This window comes from Trichoderma virens (genome assembly GCF_000170995.1).
Source record: "Trichoderma virens Gv29-8 chromosome Unknown TRIVIscaffold_5, whole genome shotgun sequence".
NCBI lineage: Eukaryota > Fungi > Ascomycota > Sordariomycetes > Hypocreales > Hypocreaceae > Trichoderma > Trichoderma virens.
The window spans coordinates 739,051-763,189 of record NW_014013744.1 but is presented as its reverse complement, the minus strand read 5'-3'; the positions used below and the strand labels follow the sequence as shown (position 1 = coordinate 763,189).

General features: G+C 51.2%; 6 protein-coding genes across 6 annotated transcripts; 4 read left to right on the top strand and 2 right to left on the bottom strand.

Annotated features, from left to right (window-relative positions):
- Window positions 1-29: 29 nt before the first annotated feature.
- TRIVIDRAFT_37545 (uncharacterized protein) lies at window positions 30-1,512 on the top strand (the record flags this gene model as incomplete). The annotated part of the gene is made up of 2 exons (XM_014102204.1): window positions 30-171; window positions 236-1,512. The coding sequence occupies 2 exons, from the start codon at window positions 30-32 to the stop codon at window positions 1,510-1,512; spliced, it is 1,419 nt and encodes a 472-aa protein (XP_013957679.1).
- A 567-nt stretch (window positions 1,513-2,079) lies between these two features.
- On the bottom strand, window positions 2,080-5,166 carry TRIVIDRAFT_349 (uncharacterized protein; the record flags this gene model as incomplete). The annotated part of the gene is made up of 1 exon (XM_014101929.1): window positions 2,080-5,166. A coding segment is annotated over one exon (3,087 nt), but the record flags the coding sequence as incomplete, so codon positions are not given.
- An 8,582-nt stretch (window positions 5,167-13,748) lies between these two features.
- On the top strand, window positions 13,749-15,149 carry TRIVIDRAFT_23243 (uncharacterized protein; the record flags this gene model as incomplete). The annotated part of the gene is made up of 1 exon (XM_014102003.2): window positions 13,749-15,149. A coding segment is annotated over one exon (1,401 nt), but the record flags the coding sequence as incomplete, so codon positions are not given.
- A 948-nt stretch (window positions 15,150-16,097) lies between these two features.
- Window positions 16,098-18,058, bottom strand: TRIVIDRAFT_74069 (uncharacterized protein; the record flags this gene model as incomplete). Its single annotated transcript, XM_014102203.1, has 4 exons — window positions 16,098-17,356; window positions 17,417-17,515; window positions 17,607-17,648; window positions 17,741-18,058. 4 exons carry the CDS (start codon window positions 17,893-17,895, stop codon window positions 16,387-16,389), a joined length of 1,266 nt encoding a protein of 421 aa, XP_013957678.1.
- A 1,425-nt stretch (window positions 18,059-19,483) lies between these two features.
- TRIVIDRAFT_131807 (uncharacterized protein) lies at window positions 19,484-20,179 on the top strand (the record flags this gene model as incomplete). Its single annotated transcript, XM_014102202.2, has 4 exons — window positions 19,484-19,685; window positions 19,822-19,889; window positions 19,948-19,990; window positions 20,064-20,179. The coding sequence occupies 4 exons, from the start codon at window positions 19,484-19,486 to the stop codon at window positions 20,177-20,179; spliced, it is 429 nt and encodes a 142-aa protein (XP_013957677.1).
- A 2,171-nt stretch (window positions 20,180-22,350) lies between these two features.
- On the top strand, window positions 22,351-23,700 carry TRIVIDRAFT_111129 (uncharacterized protein; the record flags this gene model as incomplete). The annotated part of the gene is made up of 2 exons (XM_014102201.1): window positions 22,351-22,715; window positions 22,838-23,700. The coding sequence occupies 2 exons, from the start codon at window positions 22,530-22,532 to the stop codon at window positions 23,318-23,320; spliced, it is 669 nt and encodes a 222-aa protein (XP_013957676.1).
- Window positions 23,701-24,139: the final 439 nt, after the last annotated feature.

The following is a 24,139-nucleotide window of genomic DNA, read 5'->3' as shown; positions in this document are numbered from 1 at the left end:
TCTCTATAGTCTCTGCTGCCGAGGCTACCATGGACGAGAACCTCAAGAAAGAATATGAAGCAAGAGCTCAGAAAGTGCGAGCAGACCTGAAGCAATGGGAGGCAGACTGGGCAAAGACACATGGCGGCAAGAAGCCAGGAAGAGAGGACATCAAGAATACTCCCGTTATAGGTGCGCTTGCGCTTGCGGCTCGACAATTTCCGCCTATCAATTGTCTTTGCTAACTTTGCGAAAGCCCAGAAATATAAAGATTATAATAAGCTTCGCGATATAATAGCTGGCAAGCTAGCCCCTCCTCCAGATACCTCGACGTCCAAACAGAAGCACGAAAAGCGTAAATCAGACGTTGTACCAGTTGGAACTCCCATGAAGCGAGCCAAACATGCCGAGACCCCTTCCAAGCGACTGGCTCCAAACGGCGACGAATATATGAATAGTCCGGCCATCTCTAGGAAGCTCTTCAGCCCAGCGCCAGTAACATCTATTGGGCCAACACCTCAACGAGATGGCAAGGTCCTCGGCCTATTTGACTTGTTGGTGGAAAGAGAATTTAAAAGTCCATTAAAGGGGACCAGCCACCCTACCATTTCCCTGGCAACCCCCAGTAAGCCCAGAAGCAGCTTGTTCGAAGAGGCTACAGCCAATCTCGGCCGTACGCCAACATCCACGAGCAAACGAAAGCTATTCTCAACACCGATGAAGAAGAGAGAAGGGCAGAATACGGCCGGAACGCCCACATCTGTATCTAAGCTTCAGTTTGATACTCCCGCGTTTCTGAAGAGGCATTCTCTCCCGACACTGGACGAGAACACAACATTTGATGCCCCGCCGTTAAGGTTACCGCGGAAGCCCTTGGTTCGCGGTTTGAGCGAAATAGTAGCCAGTCTTCGGAAAGTCGAGGAAGAGCAGCTGGATGATGATCTTGAGGCACTGCGCGAAGCCGAAGCTGACGCTGAAGCTGAATCCAGAGGTCCAATTCTGCCTCCTATGAAACCTCAGGAACCACAGGCAAAGCAGGACATACTGGAGCCAGATAGTCAAACTAAACAGCTACCATTAGGTGGATTTGACGATGAAGGAATGTACGACAGCCCTACAGAGGATGCTGTAGATCGGGATGGACGACCTATGAAGATATTTAAGAAGAAGGGACAGAAACGAACAACACGGAGAGTCAACATGCGACCAGTTCGGGCCAAGCGGCTGACAAATCTGGCGGAGGCCAACGAAAGTGACGGGGAGGAAGATGAAGACTATACCATTGCAGATACACAGGCTCAGACGGGCAGGTCAGATGTCGCAGGCGAATCTGACGGCGAATTCGAAGACGGAGATGAAGATGATACCCCCGACACAAAGGTCAAAAAGCCTGCCAAGGAGGAAGGAGTGGTAAAGAAGACGGCACGAAAGGTGAACCAGCTGGCACATGCAAATTTCCACAGGCTGAAGCTGCGCAACCATGGGGCCAAGGGCGGTCCGGGCTATAATAGCCGATTTCGAAGAAAGAGGTGAAGTGAAGCGGGGGGGAACTGGGCGAACAATATTTGGGATCAATCAAAGAGTAAGATACTTCATGCCATGGGTTGCAACGGGAAATGCATACAAGGCGTTCTTCGGGATGGAATAGTAAATACACTTGGGAGATGACAAAATCGAGAGTGATATGTTTGTGTTTAACGATCTGCTTTGCCTATATTAATATGTACTATTAGATTTCTAGTAGGTACTAATTGATCAAAGTAAACTGTAAAAATCGAATACAACTGGTATTCACATCGTATCCAGTTTCCGTCTTTTCATGAACTGGGGTATCTCCACCACCACGCTTGTCGAACGTGGACGCTTGTTGCTCGCCGGGACCTCTGGGGTTTGTGTAGAGACTCTTGTGCCATTTGCACGCGCCAACTGTCTTGAGTCCCTGATGCTTTGCGTTATAGGTGTTGGGAACCTAGACTGTCTTGCCGATGTGCCTCTTCCATCACCGATCCTGATGGATTCACAGCCAACCGGATTCTCTTCCAAGCCATTAACTTCTTCAACACCACGGCTGCTTGCACGCTCCAGTTCCCTGTTCCTCTTCAGACTCGCCACCCAAGCTTCGCGGAACGTGACGCCAAGGGCAACAGCAATCTGTCTCGCAACGCTGTTGCCCACAATTCGATACTGGTTTACCGGATCCCCAAGTAGAACCTCTTCGTCGCGGAAACCCTGGGCTCTGCGTGCTTCCATGATGCTTATAAGCCTGTTTTCTCGCCAATGTAGTAATCGCCCATTCTTTGCATCGTTGGTCGTCGGCCTCGTCGTGATTGTGTCAAACAGCTTATTCGGGAACATTCTTCCATATGCGCGCGACTGGGGCTGCACCGACAATGGCAGTTTTGATGTGTCTCTCACTCCATTCGTCCCAGTGAACAGCTCACGCTCAGCTGCCGTCATTGTACCTGAACCGCCTTCTGCCTTGTTGTCTCCGTACCAAGCTTGCGCAAAGCTCATTCCCCACGGCCGAACAGGGATGACCGAGATTCGAGCTCGCATCATCTTTGTCAATCCCGAGGTTGAGCGGTGATCAGGATAAGGAACACATATATCAGGCTTGGCATCGTGAATAGGCGGTAGATCGGCTGCCGCTTCTTCTGCTGATATGTACTTGAACGGTGTTGCTGCAGGCATCTCTCGGGTTGCCATGTGCTGGCCATTGGGCAGCCATCCAATTCCAAGCTCTCGTGTTTTAGGAGGATGTGAGTGCGTTTGCACCGGCTTCTTTGGCAGTTCAAGCCCTGGAGCAGCAAAGATAACAAATATGCGAGATCTGCGCTGCGGTGACCCGCAGGACGATGCATCCAAGAAGAAAAACTGTGTCTGGTAGCCTAGGCCAACTAGGGAGCAAATGAGCTGGCTGAAGACATCCTGATCTCGGCTCTCTTTCTTATGAATCATCCCTGGCACATTCTCCAGAACGCCATATTTTGGCCGATAAAGATCCACAAAAGAGGCGAAAGCTGCAACAAGAGACTGGTTCTTGCGTTGTGCTGCCGTCGTCTTGTCGTTGGTTAGAATAGAGAAGCCAGGACAGGGGCTTCCACCAGACACAAAGTCAACGTCTCCAATACGTGGCACGTTGTCCGCAAATTGACCACGAATGGCAAAGTGTTGTAAATCGTCGATCGAGCCGAGGAATGGGTGAACATCTCCGGGCTTGCTCACATTTGCCATATAGGTGTGAATTGCTTTGCTGTCATAGTCGTTTGCCCATTTCATTTTGATACCTCCACCGTCCTCTAGTCCCCTGCCAAAATTGCCTCCGCCACAGAACAGATCAATTCCACGGAGCTTTTGCAGCTGCTGAAGGGGATCGTACCCTTGATTCAAGGAAGTTGGTGCTACTTTTATTGGCTCATACACCGAGAATCCACCGGCGACTATTTGTTGATGAGTGATGTAAAAGAGGTTTCCTGTGCCGTCACGGTCATACGGCGTAGGAATTCTATCGCCATCTCTAAAGAATCTCACAGAGCATGGACCCATGATTTGATCCCTGCTGACCTTGCAAAATTGTTCGCTGTATACGAGCTCGTTTGGTCGAGCATCCCGAGCGTTTGGGTCAACTTGCTGGCGGCGCAAAAGTCTCCTGAATCGATAACGTCTTTGGCCACCTTCTCTAACTGAACTCACAAGTTCACAAGGTTCCGAAAAGGAGCTTTTCAAGTCCAAATGAAGTAAATATGTATTTCCCGGTTGGCATTTGAACGACTTATTTCGATTCGGCAGTAGCGAAGTATGGCAGCATTGCAAGTGGCTTTCGTCCAGCGTAACCCATCTCCTCTCTCCTTGGAGATAGGTTTGCCGACAGAAGAGCTCTGCGCTTGTCGCGGACGTACCCCAGAAATCAACATCATGAACACCAAGGACTTCGCTTTCGTCAATCTTGGACGCCTCCGAGCAAGAACAGTGGTCTGAGAGGAAGAGCTCATTATTCCATGGATACTTCATCAAGCCACAGAGGGTGTCCACAGGTCGGTAATACCAAATCACATCAAACGTACGCGCCCCCCTTTTGTTGACATGAACAGATTGGACTAGTGCAAACCATCGATCCACGTCGGAGAATCCTTTGGATGACTCTCGTTCCCACAATGTGCCGGATTCCACATCATCGCGAGGAGTTGAAATGGTGTCTCCTGGTCGAATTCTCGCAATACGCTCCCGCATAGCCTTGGAGAGTGTCTTAGTTGACTTGTGTATTTCTGAGGGGAGCTCTAGACGCCTTTGTCGGATTAAGCTATTGCGAAGAGACTTGGTCTTCGGGCTCAAAGGGACAACCTGAAGGCGATCGCCAAATGGAAGGTGTTTGAAACAGTCGTAAATATATTGGGTGACAATCGTGGGGGGGTCCACGATCTTGGGCTGACTCTTGAAAGACTGAAACTCCCAAATTTCGTCCCAAATGGCATGAGAGTAAGCCTTATGATGGTCTAATACTCCCAAAGCCTCCTTGTGAAGAAATCCTATGTTTGCGGCTATCGAAGTCCGGTAGTCATCGCTCGGGTGTTGATTTAGCCACTCGAGAAACTCTGGTGATTGCTTGTGGCTCTTCTTCAGCCATGCGACGAAAGTTGATCGAAAATGATGAATGGAGACACTGCGTTTGTTTTCCCCCATTATGCAAAGAAAGTCCACAAAATGTTTCGCCAAATCTGCCACCCACAGAAAGGGGTAAAAAAATCGTTCATATTCCTTTGCCGGCTTCCCGAGTTTGTAGAATAACTCCTTTTTATAACTTATTGGAGATTGCAGCCAAATGTTGTCTCGGACAGTGTGTCTCGAAATTGAACCGTAGTTACCAATAGGAACAGCAACTACCGGGACGCGGCGCACATAAACTCTGGTGTCGCCAATACTGAGAATGCCATCAAAGTAGAAACAACTGTGTCCGATTTTGGTACTCAGATGGTGTAAAGATCGCATCTCGTCTGGAAATTTGTCCTTGTCGAGATATATTGCAAATTCGTCCAACTGAATCTCAGAGAAATTTTGAGCGCTTTCCGCCATGGCTGGAGATAGAGCTTGAATGGCCCTCCACTCTGATAGCATGGGCATGTCTTCAGGAGGCTGAAAGTCTTCATAGCATGATTTTGGCACAAGTAGGACGCATTCTGGTACGTCAACACTGAAGGGAGTAGTTGAAGAGAAAGAGTCGATTGAGCTCGATCGAAGGGTCGCTCTATAGGGGCTGTTCGATAATGAAGTGGTGGCCTCAGAATCCCTGATGGTAGAACAGAATGATGCTGGAGATGCGAATCTGGATGTGTGTTGGTTTGGAGCTTCTCGAATGGGTTGCGTATATCGCAATGGCTTGAAGGCAGAAGATGGTTCGCTATTGTTGAGATTCACAACGGTGGCACGCCATGAATGAATAGTTGTTGTTGTACTGATGCTCGAATAAACTCTTGTCTCTCTCCCAATGCTGTTACCGTCAAGCAAAGCAGATAATCCACTGGTATCCTCAGAGATAGCGCCGTCCCCCATTTTGTTTTCCAGCAAAGCAAGCCCCAAGACAGCAAAAGATTGTTGATTATCGGCAAATCAATTGACTCAGATCGAGACGCTATGAAGGCCCAATGAGATCAAAACAAAACTCCAAATATCGTCGTATACTCCAGCGGGTATCCCAGAAAGCAAAGGGGGAGAACTCCTTGAGGTGTATCAATATCCCATCAACTCCGAACGAAGGCAAAAAAGTAAACAAACAAAGTTACGACTGGGTATCCATAGATGACAACGGAGAGAAAGTGCACAAAAAGTACAACAAGTTGAGTTGTTGGCAAAGTAGAGCTTTGCCAGCTGTTGACAGCAGCGGGCTGCACAGCAACGCCTGTCGAGTTCAGCGGCAGGTGACAGGAGTTTAGTCGACAGATTATTAGATTGGCCCAAATATCAAGTTTCGGCAAACGATAAAATAAAGAAAAACACGATAACCAAAAGAAGAGAGAGAAAAAAAAGAAAAAAGGAAATGAAACTAAGAGGCTCTCTAGCAGAATGCAACACTCGTGTAAATCTGGGCAGTAAGAAAAAGGTGGTATCACAGCTTAAAAGGCAACGGGAGCATGAAAAGCGGCGAAGAAGATTAAAAAAGATCATCAAGGCTGTGGAGAGTATTTCGTATCGAAAAAAAGGATAAGAGAAAAAAAGTAAAAGAACTTGCTAGAAAAGAGTGGGAAAGAAAAGGACGCGGTGCTTTGTTTGGGTGAAAAGAAGAAGAAGAAAGAGTCATTGTTACAGAGCGTCATCTTGGGTTATGGCAATTTTGGATTGGGCTTTGTTCAAAGAAAATAAAAGACAGAATATCGCCAAGGGGTAAGTAAAGAAATTGAAAATAGCACAAAGAACACGAATAGGGCATGGTTATCTAACACCACAGTATCCCATGTCTCAACGTCAAAGCTCACTGGGTTGGTAGTGATAGTAGCAGATACTAGAGATATATTGAGATAGTAGCAGATACTAGAGATATATTAAGATAGTAGCGATAGTTGCAGATACTCAAGGAATCGTGTATCTACTTAAGAAATGATACCAAGGTAGCAGAGTAAGTAATTATTAAGTAGAGATTCACATCGGTAGAACAAAGAACGAAAGGACATTCTAGCCTACTTGTGCTGTAGCCATCAAACCATTGGGTTATTGCAGGGTATCTATGTATAGATAGGTAGGTATGCAGACTAGATGCAGATAGACACATGTGCACCGCGAAATATTAATCCTACTGTTATGGACCTAGGTACATATATTCATCTAGTATCTTCACATATCTCTAGTGTCTGCTACTATCACTACCGACTCAATGAGCTTTGACTTTTTGAGACAAGGTACATGCAGACAGACACACGTGCACCGCGAGACATTGACTGAACTGTTATTGTATGGACCTCCGCATCGTTTACCCTTAAGAGTATGGCCTGAATAGAACCCTTGTCCCACAAAATGCGACCTGTCAAATTCGCAAACTGGATGAGATCTACGGAAATACTTCTAGCACGATGTGTATCGGGAAGTGCTCATTTACGGCTTTTTCATTTAGCCTTGGGCGAGGTACTAAGCGCTTAGAGACGAGGGAGGAGTCTTGTAATTAAAGTACCGCCTGGGTAGCCTTGCCGTATTTCTCCATCAGAGCCATGCTGACTTGTACCTGTACGCGGATGAGTACGTGAGTCTTGTCAATTTCTTACTCGTACACGTATAAAGCATACACCGGCCATGTAAGACTACAAGTACAGTATCGTCAACATCCCGCCCAACGATCCTGATCATTACCGACGACGTCACAGACAGTTGCAAGCACGGCTCGTCCCTGGTAAGCAGGCCATGGGCTGTTTTATTTTAAGACACGGCCAGTAACGACTCCGAGCATCGAACCCGAGAATCCGGCTCTCGGCTTTCACATGGTTCCAAAAAAGGACCGAAACCGAAGCAAGTTCTTGATAGACGATCGACGACCGACTTGTTTCGGACGATGCTGGCCATCTCAATCATGGGCTCTTCATCTCATTTGCAGCCTGAGCTAACCTCGGCGGTGCTTTGTCAATTTCCCCATCAGGGATGCTTGTGGCTGGGATCTGGTGCTAGCTCTGACGTATCGACAGGACACCTAGTCAACAGGCGATATTACCGAAGCCGTGTCTCCATATTAGACGGCAAGCAAGTACTTGAATTTGCTCGGTGCACTACACGTCTTGGCAGTCAGCGGAAATACCTGTACTGTAGTCAACAACGCAGAGTCAGAAGGAGCAAACAACTGGACAGACGGAGAGACAGCAGAGCAAACACTTACTTGTATTTAGGAGCAAAAGCTACGGTGCTTACTGCACTTGGGCACTACTGCAGCCCTCGTACTCCATGCACACACACATGGCGATTTGCAACACGCATGTCCGCATGCATGTGCGACTCCGAACTGATGGGTAAGCTAAGCTGAGGCCTTTGCCCCTGTCCCTGTCCCATGTCCCATGTCCCATGTCCCTGTCGCTTCAGAGCTCAATCTGCGACCTCTAGCAGGAAAACAATGACGGGGGTGGTCACGCATGCAAAAACTAGAAATGTCAACTCCATGGGGTAATTGACGCCGCTCTGGGCACGAATCGGCGCCATCCTCGGTGCTGCGTGCAATATGCCTTTGACACATTTGAGGCTCCGCGCGATATTCCTACAGTATACAGCTTCACATGTTGTCCCCCTCTATCGTTCTTTTCTGATAATATCTTTCCGTACCCAAGGTATTTACTTAGCCGGCCAGTCCCGCAACGATAGATCCCGTCTTGTTCCCCTGTTTGCGCCGGCGAATTGCGGAAAGCCCCCTTCAGCCAGCTTTGGGCGAGTTTCACCGAGAGCGGCACACGGCCTGGACTGTAGCTTGAAAGAGGCTGTGATTTTCCCTTACCCCTCACGACTCTATATGCCGCGTCGCACGAACGGTTGTAAGAGGGAGATGCTACCCAGAAGTGGTAGTAATATGCTCTGGGCATGATGGTGTGCCCGGGGCAATACGACCTTGCGTCTACTTGTTACTTGTACTCCGGGCTCGGGATACAGATATGAAGATTCCAAATTACACAGGCATAGTAAGCCGTATAAAATCGTAATAGAAAACAGCAATCGAAATACTCGGTACCAAGTAGTATACTCGTACTGTAAGTGGGCGCCGGGACCCGTGAGGACCCGGTGGCCGAGATTTTTGAAATTCCGCCGCCACGTGGTCGCCACGGACCGGCATCGGCTCAAAAACGAGGCGAACCAAGGCCTGTATGTACGAGTAGGTTATCCGCCGGTGCGAAGAGGGAAAAAAGGAAGCCCGTGCTTCGTACGAGGATTACTTTACTGCCTAGTACCTGGGTATTACTGTAGGTAGGAGGATCACAGGTACAGGTGCGACTAGCTAGCAATCGTACAGAAGTCAGACGAAAACGAAGATGGCTTCATCATGCCACCCTGGCGTGGCCCCCATGTCAGGAACCCGAGTCGTGGATGGCAAGCGAGCGCGCAAATCGACGTCGCCAAGTTTCCGAAAGTACCGACAGGGAGCGGAAACTACCTATACCTAGTACTAACTTCTAACTCGTCACAGGGAAGCTGGCAGAGCTAATACGAGTATATCGGCGCCTGGAGATGCAATTTTGTTGCCTGCATGTCAGGCTTCAAAAGGCCTGGAGGTGCATTTACGAAGCGAGTAGCCGCGACAAGGGGCACCAAGACGGCATTTCGTGTATTTGATATTCTCCATTGGGAAGTATGGTGCTACAGCAAGGTACTGCTAGGGCACTTGGAGGTACATGTGCTCTCTTTTACCGCATCTGCTCCCTGGTCCCCTCTATTTAGTCGTCTTACTGTATCGTTTTAGCATTGACTTTGGCTGTAACTTGCATCATCTGTTGACTTGACAGCTGCAGCTGCTTAGAAAAGAACCTGGAACGTGGTAGAATTCTTACCTACAGGTACCTACCCAGTACCTATAGTATAGTACCTGTTTTGAGCTGTATTAGCCGGCTAGATCTGCAGGTACGGGGTTTCTGTTACCGAAGGAGCGCCTGGCCAGGCGTGCATGTGAGCTTCAGGCTATTGCATGTTGACCAGTACGGAGTACAAGACACTACTTTAGAACACATGCACATCAGGTGCTGCAGACAAGTATCGACCAAGATCCTCTTGTTGCCTGAGGCGGACATATCAAGGAACAACGTAGAGAGAGCGCCGCGGCTCTTCTTCTCCTCCATCTCCATTTCCTCCATCCTTGTTTTTGAACAGGGCTTGGCTGAATACAGGCAATATCAACGCTTCTCCAAAACATCGCCACAATAGCAACTACAGTTCGAGCGGTGCCATTTTGGCCGCACGAGACAGTCTCCAAAAAAAGACGAAAAGATGGGGGCGATGGAGCCACGCTCTTGAAACCGGCAGCGATTCGGGCATGGCCGACACCTCAATGCGTCGGATCGTTCTTCTAACGCCCAGAGCACCAACGAGCACTTGTTTGTAGTGCGAGCACTACTGCTAGCACCATGTGCGGGTACCATGCCGAATGAAGTACCGAGTAGGTATTCATTTTACTTGCTATGGAGAAGCTACGGAAGAAAAGAGCATGCCATGTCGCTTTCAAGTATCCTGCCCGCCTATGGGAAGCTTGATATTACTGTACGAGTACGAAGCCAGCCGTTGCTATGGAATCAGACGTGGGAACCAACTGCAGTCGAACGGCTTACTATGTACCCCTGGACCAGTAGCAGGCCGTTGACATCTTCCGATGAGCTTCGGACATTGCGACCACTCCTCGACTGCACGACGGACAAGGCGAAAGTGAATCAATGCGGCAATCAAAAATGACAGAAGCGGTGCATGCAAACACAGCCTTTGATATGGAAATACTCGTTGTGGCCTTCCGAGCCCGACTCCGCAGTGCATGGGGCAGTTAGTTGCATGGTCTCGCTGGACCAACGGCAACTAACCTCTGGCCCTCCACTTCTTTTTCTTTCTGGAATCTGGCCAGGAACATTTGGCACGCCGACCGGGACCTCGGGAGTAAGAGACAGGAGCACCGTATTGCCACTAACACTTGCTGTACGAGTTTGGCCGCCTGGCTAAAAGCATGTTGCCGGCACAGTTTCGCCTCGCACGGAGTTAATGCAGCCCGATGGAGTCGAGCTCTCTTACAGGCATCCCATGCTTCTGCCACTTGCTGTTTTTTGCTTGCCCGTGCGTTTTGTGCGTTTTTCCGTGCCTTGGCTGGGCGGTCCCCCCGGCTTCTGCCTCTTGGCCGCAGCAACTTTACTCAGTGCCGTGCCCTCGCTTGCCTGTCAAACATGTTGAATGATTGCTCAATCATGCACGGCGGCTCATGAAACTCGACTCTTCTTTCAGTCACGGCCAAAGGATGGGGAACCGGTTGCCCTCTCATTAAATAGGGTTCAATGCAGAGGCCAGATTTGCCTTGGTTAGGCAAAGACGACCAAGGAGAGTTTGAGCGAAACCACACTCTAGCGCCTTTTTGAGGCCAGAACAGCTCCCTACTCGGACGTGCCACCTAGGCTGGAGCAGCACAACGGTCGATGCCGTGTTGGGGCATGTGAGAGAGAACAATTACTCGCCAAAGGCTTTGCGGAATGGGCAAAGGGGAGGAGGTGGCTTGACGTCGAATGAGATGTCGACACCATCGAGTATGGAGAACTGTACCAGGTCCAAGAATGGCGTATAATGGAGCACGCACATGCTGTGTCATTCGTGGGAGCTCTCGCACACGCACACCAGGCCAGAGCCACCATCCTATGTCCCGTCTTGAGGTTCCATTGCAGGAACAAGGACCGGCTGTCGCCGCTTCGCAAGTGAGCCGGGCTGCGCCTTCTTTCTGAGCCCGGTCGGTTGATTTCGATCCGATGAATTCGTACTGTACTGTACTGTGACTGGCCCTGCCGCCGGGCATCATCATCACTCTGCAGCAGCATCACTCGCAAGGCAAAGGCAGGGCGAAGACAGGGCAAGGAAAGGCGAGGCAAGGCAAGGCAAGGCAAGACAGGCCAGGGCCGTCATCGCTGGGCCCTGGAAGAAATCGAGTCGTCGCCCAAGTACCTGCCAAGTACCCACGTCGTACCACATTCAACTGTTGCTGCTGCGGCTTGTTTTATGGCTTGCTGCTTGTGCTTGTGGTCTCCACTGCAAGCGCCCAGACCCCGTCCCTAATCAATCAAGACTGCCGGCCCTGCTCGCACCAAAATAGCGAGCCTCCTTCAATCGAAAGGCACCGGCACCTCATTTTCTTTTTCTGCCAGTTGCTCCTGGAGAGCTCCCCAAGCTTACCGGGATCCCGTCACTCCTCTTTTTCCTTTTTCTACTTCGTCCCATCCATTCCCGTCTCTCTCTTTCTTCTTCATTGCCCCATCCACGCATTGGGCCTCGCCGGCTTCGACGGAATTGACCTTTGCTGCTTTTCTTCTTCGTCTTGGTTAATTCTTGCAGCATCCAAGCCACCGAGCCACTCGACTGTGAAAGGCTCCTCTCTCTTTTATTTTTACTTTTAATTTTTCCTGTCAACTTGCTGGGTCACGAGACTACCGTTTTCGACGCTTCTCACACAACCCCACACACTACGCGAGACGGGGCCCTGGACGTGTTTGAGAAGTCTGTTTCTGTATCAAGTATCCCAAGAGACCGTGTCTCAGTACAAGAGTGAGACCCAACGAAGCGGCGAAACCTGAACGGCCCTGCAGCCGGACGCGCTGGGTGCGACGGCGACTTACATCGACGGCGGCCTGGGCACTTTTTTTCATGACCAGTTTCCAATAGTACAGCCTTACAAAGCACAGGCGACCAGCAGTGGAATTATTCATCCTGACCGGGGCCTCGCTATCGAATTCTCGGGTGCGGCGAAACACAAATTACACGACAAGTGCACAAAAAGGCCGTCGACGACAAGCAGCCAACGCAACTCCTTATCCGTACAACGCATTAGGCTCACGCGCAGGTCGTTGGGAATTCCTTGCAAACGCATACGCAACAGTCATCTGTCACCAGCGCTGCTGCATATAATTGCGGGATACTTGCACGACGAGGCCTTGGACATTTTCCGCGTGGACCGCCTCTTTTTCCGTCTTCGCTTTTGCCGCTCGATATTCCAGTACTGCCCAACCACGTGCGCCATGACATATATTGTAAGTCGTTTGATATCTGCATCCCAATGTCTCTTACTGCACATCACATGCATCCATCCTGCTCGCTTCCCTGCAATACCACTTACTCACTCCCCTCTCTCTCATGCATGTTGCATGCACTCCTCACCCATGCAGCATGTACATATGCGCGACCCAACGCATCCTACAAAGCTGCATTTCATTCTGCAGGCTTCTCCAATAGAACTGCACCACATTCAGCACCCAACAGGTTGGCTGCTGGCATGGGCTCTGCTTCCCTTTCCTTGTTTTCGTTGCCTTTTTTTTTATCCCCTGCTTCCCTTCTATCTCTCCTTGCATTGGCTGCTAGTTTGGCTGCCTTCTCTTCCCTTTACTTGAAGCTCCGCACCATGACTTCGTGTTGGCGATAGATCGTGCGTGTGCCATTGAGGGCCTTCATCATTTGCCACCATAACGGCTTCCCACTGTCATGGCAGCGGGAGTTACCACGTCATGTTTGTTGCATATCTCTCCAGGAGCGTGCACCCACGCACACACCGCTTCCGATGAGTCTGCTCTCCCATCTGCCCACATGATCTCTCCCACGGTCATTGCCCATCCTGCTGGCAGCCTCACCGGAGTCAGTCGAGAGCACAAACATTTACCCCTAAATCCTTACAATGCATGGACAATTGTCCTGTTGGGCGAGTGTCCTGGTCTGTAGCACAGTTCCCCTAAAAAAAAGAGAGATAGGAAGGGGAGGGAAAACCACCTGCGACACGCTCGACGGAGGCTCAAATGGCACAAGCATTCCTGTGAGTGCTGTTGTTCCGCACGCTTGAGCCATACTTGATAAGGGGTCGAGGGGGTGCCCTTCCTAGCAATTTTCTTGTATCTCGCTGCAGCCCTTTATTTCGTAGCAGCTGCCATTCGTTGGATTTCATCCTCATATTGACTTGACATGCCCCTTCAAAAAGGCCCAATTATCCCTTCGTGCTGGCGGTTACTGCTTCACCAATTTCCTTACCTATCCTAACCACCAGCTCATTTACTCATACATGCAGCACCTGTTGGCTCATCATGGACCCCACGCTCTTGCTAACCCTTCATCTGCAGCTATGTCTGGCCCATTACTGTGACATCCATGGGCCAACTCCCCTGATGGTCACCGAGGGCCTGGCGGCACCCTGTAGCATCTGCTACGATGGCTCAGCCGCAGCAAGCGACAAGCCTCCACGCTCCGCTCCAGCTACATCGGAAACGCAGCCTCGGGCGTCTTCAGCCGCAGTTACCGACGGTATTCGAGATTTGAGCTTATCACAAGATGGCCAGTCTCCTCGCCCAGCTTTGCGTCGATCCCCTGGCACTGGTCCTGGCGCCAGTCATGACGGCACTGCAGTGAGTGGCCTCGACACGCCTCCCGAGAGCCCGCGGCCCCTGTCCCAGCAGCCACGGCGAGACTCGAGTTACCGTAGGACCTATGACGAAACTGTAACCCGAAAACAAGGCCCCTGCGACAATTGCGCCATGACGTTGCCCCGCAGGCAGCAGAACGCAGCGGCAGCTGGGGAGGATGCCATTGACCCGCGATCACCAACCTTGCGTACCCGTGCGCCGGCTGAGCGTGTCTTTCTCCCCGTCGACCCAGCCTCGCCCCCAAATTCGCAGTCATCTAGTGACACTGATGCGGATCACGAGCTTCCAAGGCAGCCACGCAGCAGGAGAAATGTGTCATCTGTGAGTTCTCGGACTACGTCGTGCTCTAGCACGTCTACAACTTCGGAGCGTCATCCCAGTCATGTGCACTACGTGGATTACACATCGACCCATGAACCAATCCTTCCCGACTCCTTTTCTCTGATTCGTGCCTCATGTCTACGAGCTTTGTCTTTTGAGACCCTGCCGCGAGCTCCTTCGACCGCCACACCAGCGTCCTCCCCTCAGCATCACAACTCGCCGTCTTTTGTCACCACACAGAGCGCTGGTTCGGCCGCGTCGGGCGGTGCCATTTTCTTTGGTGATTCACTAGCTGGGTACACCACTGCCTACATCTTTCGAATCCCTGATGTGCACGCCCGAGGCCACAAACGAGTCTATGCCTTCCTAGCCCTCAGCACCCATAAAGAGAGGTTGGCCATGAAAACGTTCGCAGGCGTTTCTTCTGCCTTCCGGGAGCTCGCTACTTGGATCCAAACACTGGCCGAATCTGAGGCTGAGCGTACCGCGGAATCATCTCCCATTGGAAGCGTCCTGCAAAGCGGTGGGCCTGGTAGCCATATGGCATCATCATCCGCCATCGATGCGCCGACTGTGGATCGCAGCGGCAGTAGCTTTCTGACAGGAGGCAGTGGCTTCACCAGGCGCATGGGAGGCCCTGGCGGCGTCTCCTCGCTCAAAGCTCGTGGCCTTGCGGAACTTGTTGGGCAGCCAGACTTCTTCATCACCCTGCACAAGAAGTTTGTGCAGCTCTTGTTCGAAGTGGGCGTGTCCTTGAATTCATAAAGGGAGCGAGGGCTCTACGCCTCTGCGCTGCGCGATCGCCGATGTCCCCCTACTTGTACAATGTTTTCTTTCCAATAGTTTCTACTGATACCCGCCGAACGGCACTGCGAAGCATCATTCAGGGGGGATCTGGGGGTTTACATGAGTTGATTTACTCCCCAACCGTCTCACGAGGCACAATCTCGTGCTTTTTGATATCGTGTTCATTGTCAGCATAGCACCGGTGTTTGTCCTTTTCTTGTTCTTGTTTACACGAATTGAAACGAGGCGTATTGAGTAATGGTAACGCGAGCAAGCTCGACCATAACATTTTGACGTCTGGGGGGAGGGTGTCATTTTCCTTTTTTTATCATTTCCTTTCTCAACCTGTATTGATTTATCCTACTGTTTGCAACGCGGTGACTATGATACTGTCTTATTCTCTCTCAGGTCAATGGGTCGTGTGTCAATTTTTCTTAGCTAGGGAAAGGATCAAGGCTGGGTGAAACAAAACGCCAAACTAATTTCATAGATGCAAGTTATCGGATTAGGAAAAAAGGGACTTCTTAGGTTAACAAAAAAACAAATTGTTCAAATAACAGAAAAAAGGAACGGAGAGCGGTAGGCGCTCTCTGCTGGAAGGCTTTTACACGGTTTAACTTAGCGAGAAACGGGTTTTTGATTAATTGATTGACTGATTTTCCATGTTTTATAATACTTGTGTTGGTTTGTGTATTTGTAAGTTTCTTGTGATGTCTGTAGATGTTGGAGAATAATGTATTCATATTTGTCTGCCTGTTTTGATATTTGATATTACTATACGGAGTACCTAAGCATGCCATCTAGCTCGCCGCTCAGCACAAAGTCGACCAACCTATTCACGGCGGCTTATTCGTCGTGTCAAGCACCCTTGTTGTATGTGGATGGCGTTGCTACGAATACAAGCAAAGAAGAATTCATGACGAGTGTTACACAGCGGCCCAGGACGACTAGATTCCAAACGCCGTAGATCCATTAAAGGCGGTATCAACAGCTACCATTTTTTTCGGTTCATCTCCCGAGGTTTGGTCAATTCCCTCCTCTCTCTGTTCCTTACCCAGGTTCCCCCCTATTCTTCCTTAGGTTTAGAAAAAGAAGCCGCCTGATTCTAATAGTGGACAAACTTCCCCCTGCCCGCCCCTCCGTGATCCTCCTCAACATTATCCATCTCATGTCATCAATAACAGCCTTCGTCGGATAAACAAGAGGTTCGAATGGTTTATTTGTAAAAGTCGAATTTGTTGTCGTCGCTGGTTCCCTTTACCTGGCTTGAATAAGCATCCTCAAGATCGGTCTGAATAATGTTGTATCTGTTCTTGCGGACTGCTCGGAGACCGGCCTCCTGCATGATGGCAGCGATGACAGCACCAGAGAGAGGGTCGTTGCGCACAATCAAGCTGTCGAGATCGACCTCGGGGGCCAGGCTCATCTTGCTGGCAATGGTGGTGAAGATGAGACGACGCTCGCGACGATCTCTCAGGGAGGGGAACTCAATCTTTCGATCGAGACGACCGGGACGCAGGAGGGCGGGATCCAGCGTGTCGGCACGGTTCGTGGCCATGATGACCTTGACGTTGGAGGTCTGATCGAAGCCGTCCATCTGATTGAGCAGCTCGAGCAGGATACGCTGGACCTCACGATCGGCACCGGTCTGGGCATCGAATCGCTTCGTGGCAATGGCGTCGATCTCGTCAATGAAGATGATGGCGGGCGAGTTCTCGCGTGCCATACGGAAGACGTCGCGGACCATTCGGGGACCCTCTCCCAAGTACTTCTGGACAAATTCTGAGCCCACGACACGGATGAAGCTGGCAGTCGTAGAGTTGGCGACGGCCTTGACAAGCATGGTCTTGCCAGTTCCGGGCGGGCCATATAGCAGGACACCGCGAGGGGGATCGATACCGATCTGCTTGTACAGATCAAAGTGTGTCAGAGGCAACTCGACGGCCTCTCGGATTTCCTGCTTCTGCATATCTAAACCACCGACGTCGGCATATGTCACATCAGGCTTCTCGTCGGCGCCAAGCATGGCAATGGAGGAGTCGGCTTCCGGGGGGAGGATATCGACGAGGGCGTTGGAGTGTCTGTGCAGCGCAACTGAGGAGGAGGGCTTGAGAAGTTCGCGGTCGAGGGTAGATAGGATGCGGACGACATAGTTGGAGCCTGTGCTTGACTGAACAATGCCGGTGCTGCAGGGAGAGGTTAGATGAGGAATTTGCAAGCAGTGGCTGGTTGGGGAATTGGTTTACTTCTGATCGATGGCCTCCATGAACTGGCCGATGACGAGAGGCACGCTCTGGATTCGCTTGATCTCCTCCTGAGCTCGTACTAGTTCTCGCTTCAAACTCCTGCGGGGTGGAATCGGACGAGTCAGCGTTTGTCTTGGATTGCGGGAATGATGGGTTAAGTTCGTCATGTGGTATAAGGGCGGAATCGAACCTTTGCTCGTCTTTGATGTATTCCTCTTGGAGCTGGATATACCTGGACTGGTGGTTAGTGGCCGTAGTTCCAAGTACGATGATGTCTAGAGGGGCACTGAGGACGGAATGCCGCGGCAAGGGGGGAAGCATTACTCCAACTGCCTCTGAAGCTTCTTCAAAGTGGCATAGTCATCCTCGCCGTCGGTAGGCAAGCCCTCGAAGTCGTCGATGTTGGGAATGGCTGAGGGGACGGCCCTCTTGTGAGGCGGCACCGTGGTGGCCTGGCTTTCCACGAGGACGTCGCCCATGATGCAGGTCGTGGGGCTGGTGTGTGTTTGGCTGCGATTCGAGGGGATTGGGGGGATGGACGGAAGAGAAGAGGACGCTATGAATCGAGGCGTGAATCTGGTGGTGAATCTGGTGGCTGGTGGTTGTGTTGTTGAGATGCTGGGTTACAAAGATTTCGACAAGTGTTAGCCAGCTACTTCGTTACGCAACCAAAGCTATCAGCTTAGACTGCCAGGCGTCAACACGAGACGCAGCCTTTCCTGGGGCTGCTTAGTCACGTCACGTGGCATGCGCGTTATCGCGATAACAACTTGCTGCTCCTGGAGTTGGAGATGGAGCTTGTGCTTACGGAGTACTCGTACCTTGTACCTTGTACTCCGTGCTTGCAGCAGACAAAGAGTACCTACGATAGAGTCATTCGACGCTAAGGCCCCATCCGGCACCTTGGTGAGCAGGGCGGGGCGTCATTGGCTGAATGTTAGTGCTTGCAGCAATCAGTGCCTAAAGCCAGCCCAGCCCGATCCAAGTACACTTGCTATGAGATGACCACCAAGATTGTACTTTAGTACTCCCTACAGGTATAGCTTGCTTCACCTCAGTAGCTTTACAGTAAGAGCTGTGGAAAAGGCAAAGGCCCCCCCAAGCCCAGCCAAGCCCAGCAGCCCAGCCCCAGCCCAGCCTCAGGCGACTTCAGGCCCTCCGATTGGGCCCCAGCCATGGCGCCGTCTTTGCATCGGCGTGGGGATTTCGATCCCTGTCGAGCTACCTGGTACTTGCCATTGGTAAGGATCCGCACCAGCCGTGACAGCTGGCTCTAATGCCGCGAAGGTACCGGTGCCCAGCGGGCGATAAGGCATCACGGGATGATGATCCGTCCATGTCTAGGCGTGAATCAGAATCAGGCCTGTGACAGACAGCCACTGCACCGCACGGCGCTGCACTGCACTGCACTGTATGGGCATGGTTCGAGGTACTGGCTACCTGCGACACTGTGCATCGCGCCCGCATTCCGGCATCGGGCCAAGTAGCCAGTACCTCTCGTCCTCTCGTTCTCTTTCCCTTCCGATCGCCAGGTAGGTACTGTCTGGGATGTACTCCGTACATGGGGCCTACATGAGTGTTGCCTTACATTGGATGCCATTTTCTGTCACAGCGCAGGAAGATTCCGGAGTCGTGCGCCGTCTCCAACACAAGGTTTCCGCTACCAGGTACCTCGCAGGTAGTGTGTACGCCGGCTTGGAGGCGCTTCACAGTGATTAAGGCCTCTGTTGTCCAATCCCGGGATGCTCATCTCGCCTACTTGGACCTTCTTCGTCACACTTTCGTCTTTTGGCCTCACACCACTTCTCGCAACAACTCGCAACGCTTTTTCCACGCCGCTGTCGGCATCGCATCCTGTCCGCTTCCGCCTGGATACTTGACTGATCTGTCCCGTCTATTGCCTGCCTGCCTGCCCTGTCGTCTACAGTATTTGCCGCTCTTGGCCTGCAGTTCGGTTCATCCCAGTGTATTTCACTTGTTCAGTCTTCCGACTCCCCTCTTCTGCGGCTTTCAACATTCACACAGACTTGGCCCAGCCGCCCTCGCCACCCTCGCCCTCGGCCAAGCATGTCCTCGTCAATCAAGATCCCGGCAGCTCCATCGTCCATGGCTCCGCGATACAGCCTCTCCGCCGAAACGGTCGGCAGCTCGTCTGACAGCTCCTACTCCAGCTCGCCGTCGCCCTCGTCGCCGTCCGCCTCCCCCAGCAGCAAGGCAAAGGGCAAGGGAAGGGCCGTGGCGCTCGACAGCCGCCGTCCAAGCCTTCTGAGTACGCCGCCTCTCTACCCTATGCTGTCCTCCAGCAGCGCATGCCATGACCGGTTCAGGAGCTTGCCAGCCGGCACAGCCCAATACGCCGTGTCGTCCGTCTTGTGTTGCACCCGTTTGCTGACCACGTTGCACAGGCCCGGCTCTCTCCAAGCAAGAGTCCACCGTCATTAATATTGGGGCGCCTGATGGCCCTCCCCGACTCGTAGGTCTTCTTGTCGGTGTTTTCTGGTGTAGATGTGCTGACGCTGAGTCCTTGCTAGATCACCTACCTGTCGTCGGCTCAAGGCTTCATGTGGAACCCTGGTATGCTCCCCAACACCAAACGGCCTGGAGAGGACAGGACAGGTAAACGAGAGACTAACCTGATCATGTCTAGAAATCTTTCTTCCCTCGTACATCGACTGCGACTACGTTCCTCTGGAGAATAGACGAGACCCGGTACACGAGATCCACCTCACCGACGAGGAGATTGAAAATATGCTTCCGCACTGAGCATACCGTCTTGCCATTTTGTCGTCACGCACCATACCCAATCTTCTCCCCTCATCCGGGACACTAAATCATCTAGATATCCCCCCTTTTTATTCTCACGAGATGTTTGCTTGACTTTGTATTCACCAGTGTCGGTCTGTACCCGACGGCGTCTGAAGGTTTTGGGACTTGTTATCGGTTGGCCTGTTTTGTTTTTTTCTCATATTCGGTGCACACTCCAGGCCGGAAGTGGCGAGTCGTGGAGGTGAGGAGCCTGGTATTACTATTCTTTGGAGGGCACTGCCTCGGTTCACTCCCAGGGCCGCTTGGCGTTTTACGTTCGCATTTGGAGGAGTATGCTGCGGCATTGATACTGGTTTCGGTATGTCAATATGGTATTTACGGATTATTGGTTCTGGGCCCCTCGGCTGGATTGGTGGTTGGGGAGGCACCTGGGGTTTTTGCACTTTTTGCACTTTGTTTGGCCATGGAAATAGGTTAGGTAGTTAGATAGGTAATTTCTACTCATGTATTTGCATTGACAGCTTGTGTTGGGCAGCACGTGCATGCAGGTTTTGGTGTCTCGATTACTCGTACTATTTCCATACAATGAGGTGCTAGTCTAGAGGTTTGGTGCCATTAGTAGAAGCTCAGGCCCGAATTGATTGCGGAATTGGAGGGAGACGTTAATAATTCTTCATCTCAGGTATCATATTTCTATTCTAGCTGTGTCTTTGTGTAGATGCAGAATCAAGCCTGCAGTTCCATGTTCCATGTCGTTTTCTTTGTCCTACAATATGCTCTGCTTCAGCGAGTCTCTAGTCTCTAGTACCGACACTGTCACCGAAGCCCAGCGATTTAAGCGTCGGGCTGCCCCGCATGCCGCTGGGGAACCACCAAAGCCCCTCCACTTGGTACCGCCAAGTATTGCGTGCTACTGAAGGTACTTGCCAGCAGGTGAAACCGGTGGAGGCCCTTTACCCCACAGACTGCGTCCTGTGACAGGCCAAGTATCCAGTACTTGACTCAAAGGCATAGGGAGCATCTCCGGATTCGGGCAATGAAATAAAGAGCCCCGGAGGCCATTTTGTGCGTCGTATCAATAGCGGATGATTCAAAGATGGAAGTTACTGCAGTACGGGCAAGGCAGGTAGATGCAGTAGACGGATGGAACTCTTTTTTCAATAGTGCAGGGTTGGTGTTGCAAAAGCCCACATCGAGTTGGAGGGCATCAGCCCACATGACTGAGACACTTTTGCGGTTGGCATTGAAAATGTCATGTGCAACGACGGGAAGTAAAAGCCGCATGGAGAAGAAGCTGGACTTGACTCAGTTAGGGGGAGAGAGTGGGATGCACTTCATGCTATGTTGCTCATTTGCATGCTAGCTAGATTGTAAGAAGGGAGACGTGGGAGAGGCATGTCGGCGCTATAATACCTGCGAGACTTGCTGCTAGTATTCCATACTGTGGTATACTTACCTAGGTAGGTCGTAAACAAGATATACCTCGTATGATTGCCCGTAGGCATGAGGTAGTAGTGCCCATGCTCGCAGGAGTGGTGGTGCAAATGCAAGGGTCTTGAGCCGATAACCTTGATGGCTGCCTTAGTCCCAGGGCTGATGCGTGTACTACTGGTGGTTTTGTTTGCACCCATCTAGTCCTACCTACTTATCTCGGTACATCAAGTACTGATCCCGGCATCTTTCATCTCTAGGCCGTCACCTTGGTGGCATCCAAAAGCACCTTGAGAGAGAGCGTTGATTTGCCGTTGGTAGTATCCATATATGTCCCTGACTGCCCAACGCATGCAACCCATTCTGACATTTTCGTTCCTATTATTTTGATAAAAAGAGGTCCTTGGTACAATCTGTTGGATCTTTTTTTAAACACTTACAGTCATCCGATGAGCTGCTCAAATGCGCACAACGGACTGCATACTAACATCTTCAATAAGCCTCGGCACTTACTCAAGGTGAAGTCACACAGTTCCCCCACTTCTCACCGAACCATCCTGGGTACGTACCGGCTAGCTTCCCATTTCACCTTGGGCGGGTTCGTTTTTGGTGGCAGCTCTCGAGATAAGATTATCGCTTTTGATTCAATCAATTCATCCCACCAACGCGACAAACAAGCAAACTCGCTTGCGCCACCATATTCGCCGTCCTATCGCACCTCTTTGGTCTACAATCCCATTTACTCTTTAATTATAATTTTTTCTTCTTTTTTCACGCATTAGCAAAATCTTTGCCCAAGTGCAATCAAAACAGACTCAGCAGATGCTCCTCCCAATGGACGTATAACACAACACAAGCTACACAAGAAGAGAAACAAGATAAAAAAGAATCGAGTCGCACATCATCGACCCAGCACATGGATTCCGAGTCGGTCGTCTCGCAGGTCCAGCGCAAGATCGAGCTCCAGAGCCCCGAGGACCTCGCCTACCTCATCACCAACGTGCGCAATGCGGCCGTCGAGCACCTCAACGAAGCGTTTCCGCCGGTCGAGGGCGCCGAGGAGGATGAGCTGCGCATCCAGATTGAGCTGCTCGTGAACGAGGTAAAGCGTCATTTCTACAAGACAGGAGAGGCGGGGATGGCACAGAAGAAGAAGAAGAGATTCAATGATGGAGAGAAAGAAGAGGGAAACGAGGAAGAATGCTGACCTTGCGGCAATGCCAGTACATCAACAAAACCTTCTCGCTGGCCGCGCCCAACCTCATCATCAACGGCCTCCCCGTATCGCCCGACATGCTCAGAGGCTCCGCGTCGACGCCAGACACCGTCTACGAGCCCTTTGACACGCGCAAGCGCCGCCAAGTCGCCGACCTCATCACGCAGGAGGAGAAGCTGCTCGAGGACGTCGCGGCGCTCAAGCGCTCCGTGCCCGCAAAAGTGGCCGCCGACCACGCGGAGCGCATCCGCGCGGCCATGCGGCAGGATGACGACGACCTCCACGACCGGGTGGCCAGAGACGCAGCCGCGGCGCAGCGCGAGGCCGGCGCGCTGGGGGTGGCCCAGCTGCAGCGCCAGGAGGGCGTCGAGGCCGGCTTCAAGAGCGCCGTTCAGGGGCTGGGCCGGCTCAAGAGGGACATGCCGGCCGTCGTGGCCAAGATGGAGCGGGCGAGGGTCGCGGGCGAGTACGTCGTCGCCAAGGGGCGGTGATTGGGGGGGGAGGGGATGCAGCAGGACGAGAATAGACAGACGGTCTGTCGGTCTGCCAGGCTGTAGGGATCGACAGGGTGCTTTGCTGCCACTGCTACGGCCCATGTGCTTCCATCCTGATGTTTGATTCGGGCATTTTTTTTTTACGACTCTATCATTTTTTGGCTACAGGTATTAGCACCCAACTAAAACCAAGTGGGATTTCTGCCGGGGGGTGGTTGCGTTCAGGCGTCAAGGGCAACGATGATGTTCAAATGACTTTTGCGAAAGCAATTGTGGCTAACGCGACGAGCTCTTTTTCATTTCCTCATTGCATTTCGCTTCTTTCATGTTTATCCTGTTTGCTCTTTTGGTTTTTTTAATTGATTTTGTTCGGCTATATCTCTCTTTTTTTATTCCCCTCTCCTTTATTAGAATCAAGGAAATTACACCGCGTAAGCAGACAATATTGAAGAAAATGGGGCGGGATCTAGAATTATCAAATGCCCGTTCGTGTTTAATAAGGGGGGAACGAGCTGTCGTGTTCGGCATCATCAAACGAAATGGCATGTGATATCATGTAATAGATGAGAAAAGAGCCAGAAATCTAGAGCCCAAAAATCAAGCTCGGCGGCTTCTTCTTCTCCTTGGACGATGTAAACATCAAACACTACCAATTAGTATGCGAAAAAAGTCTGTGAATAATTCAAAGTGCTACCTAGTAGCTTTCCCTGCTTCCCTCCTTTATTTATCCCTCTCCATTCTCCCGTCTAAGATCCATCTCCCTCTTTAGCCCATTGTAATAATTTTTTCTTCCGTCAGATGTCTTCTGCTCCCAAC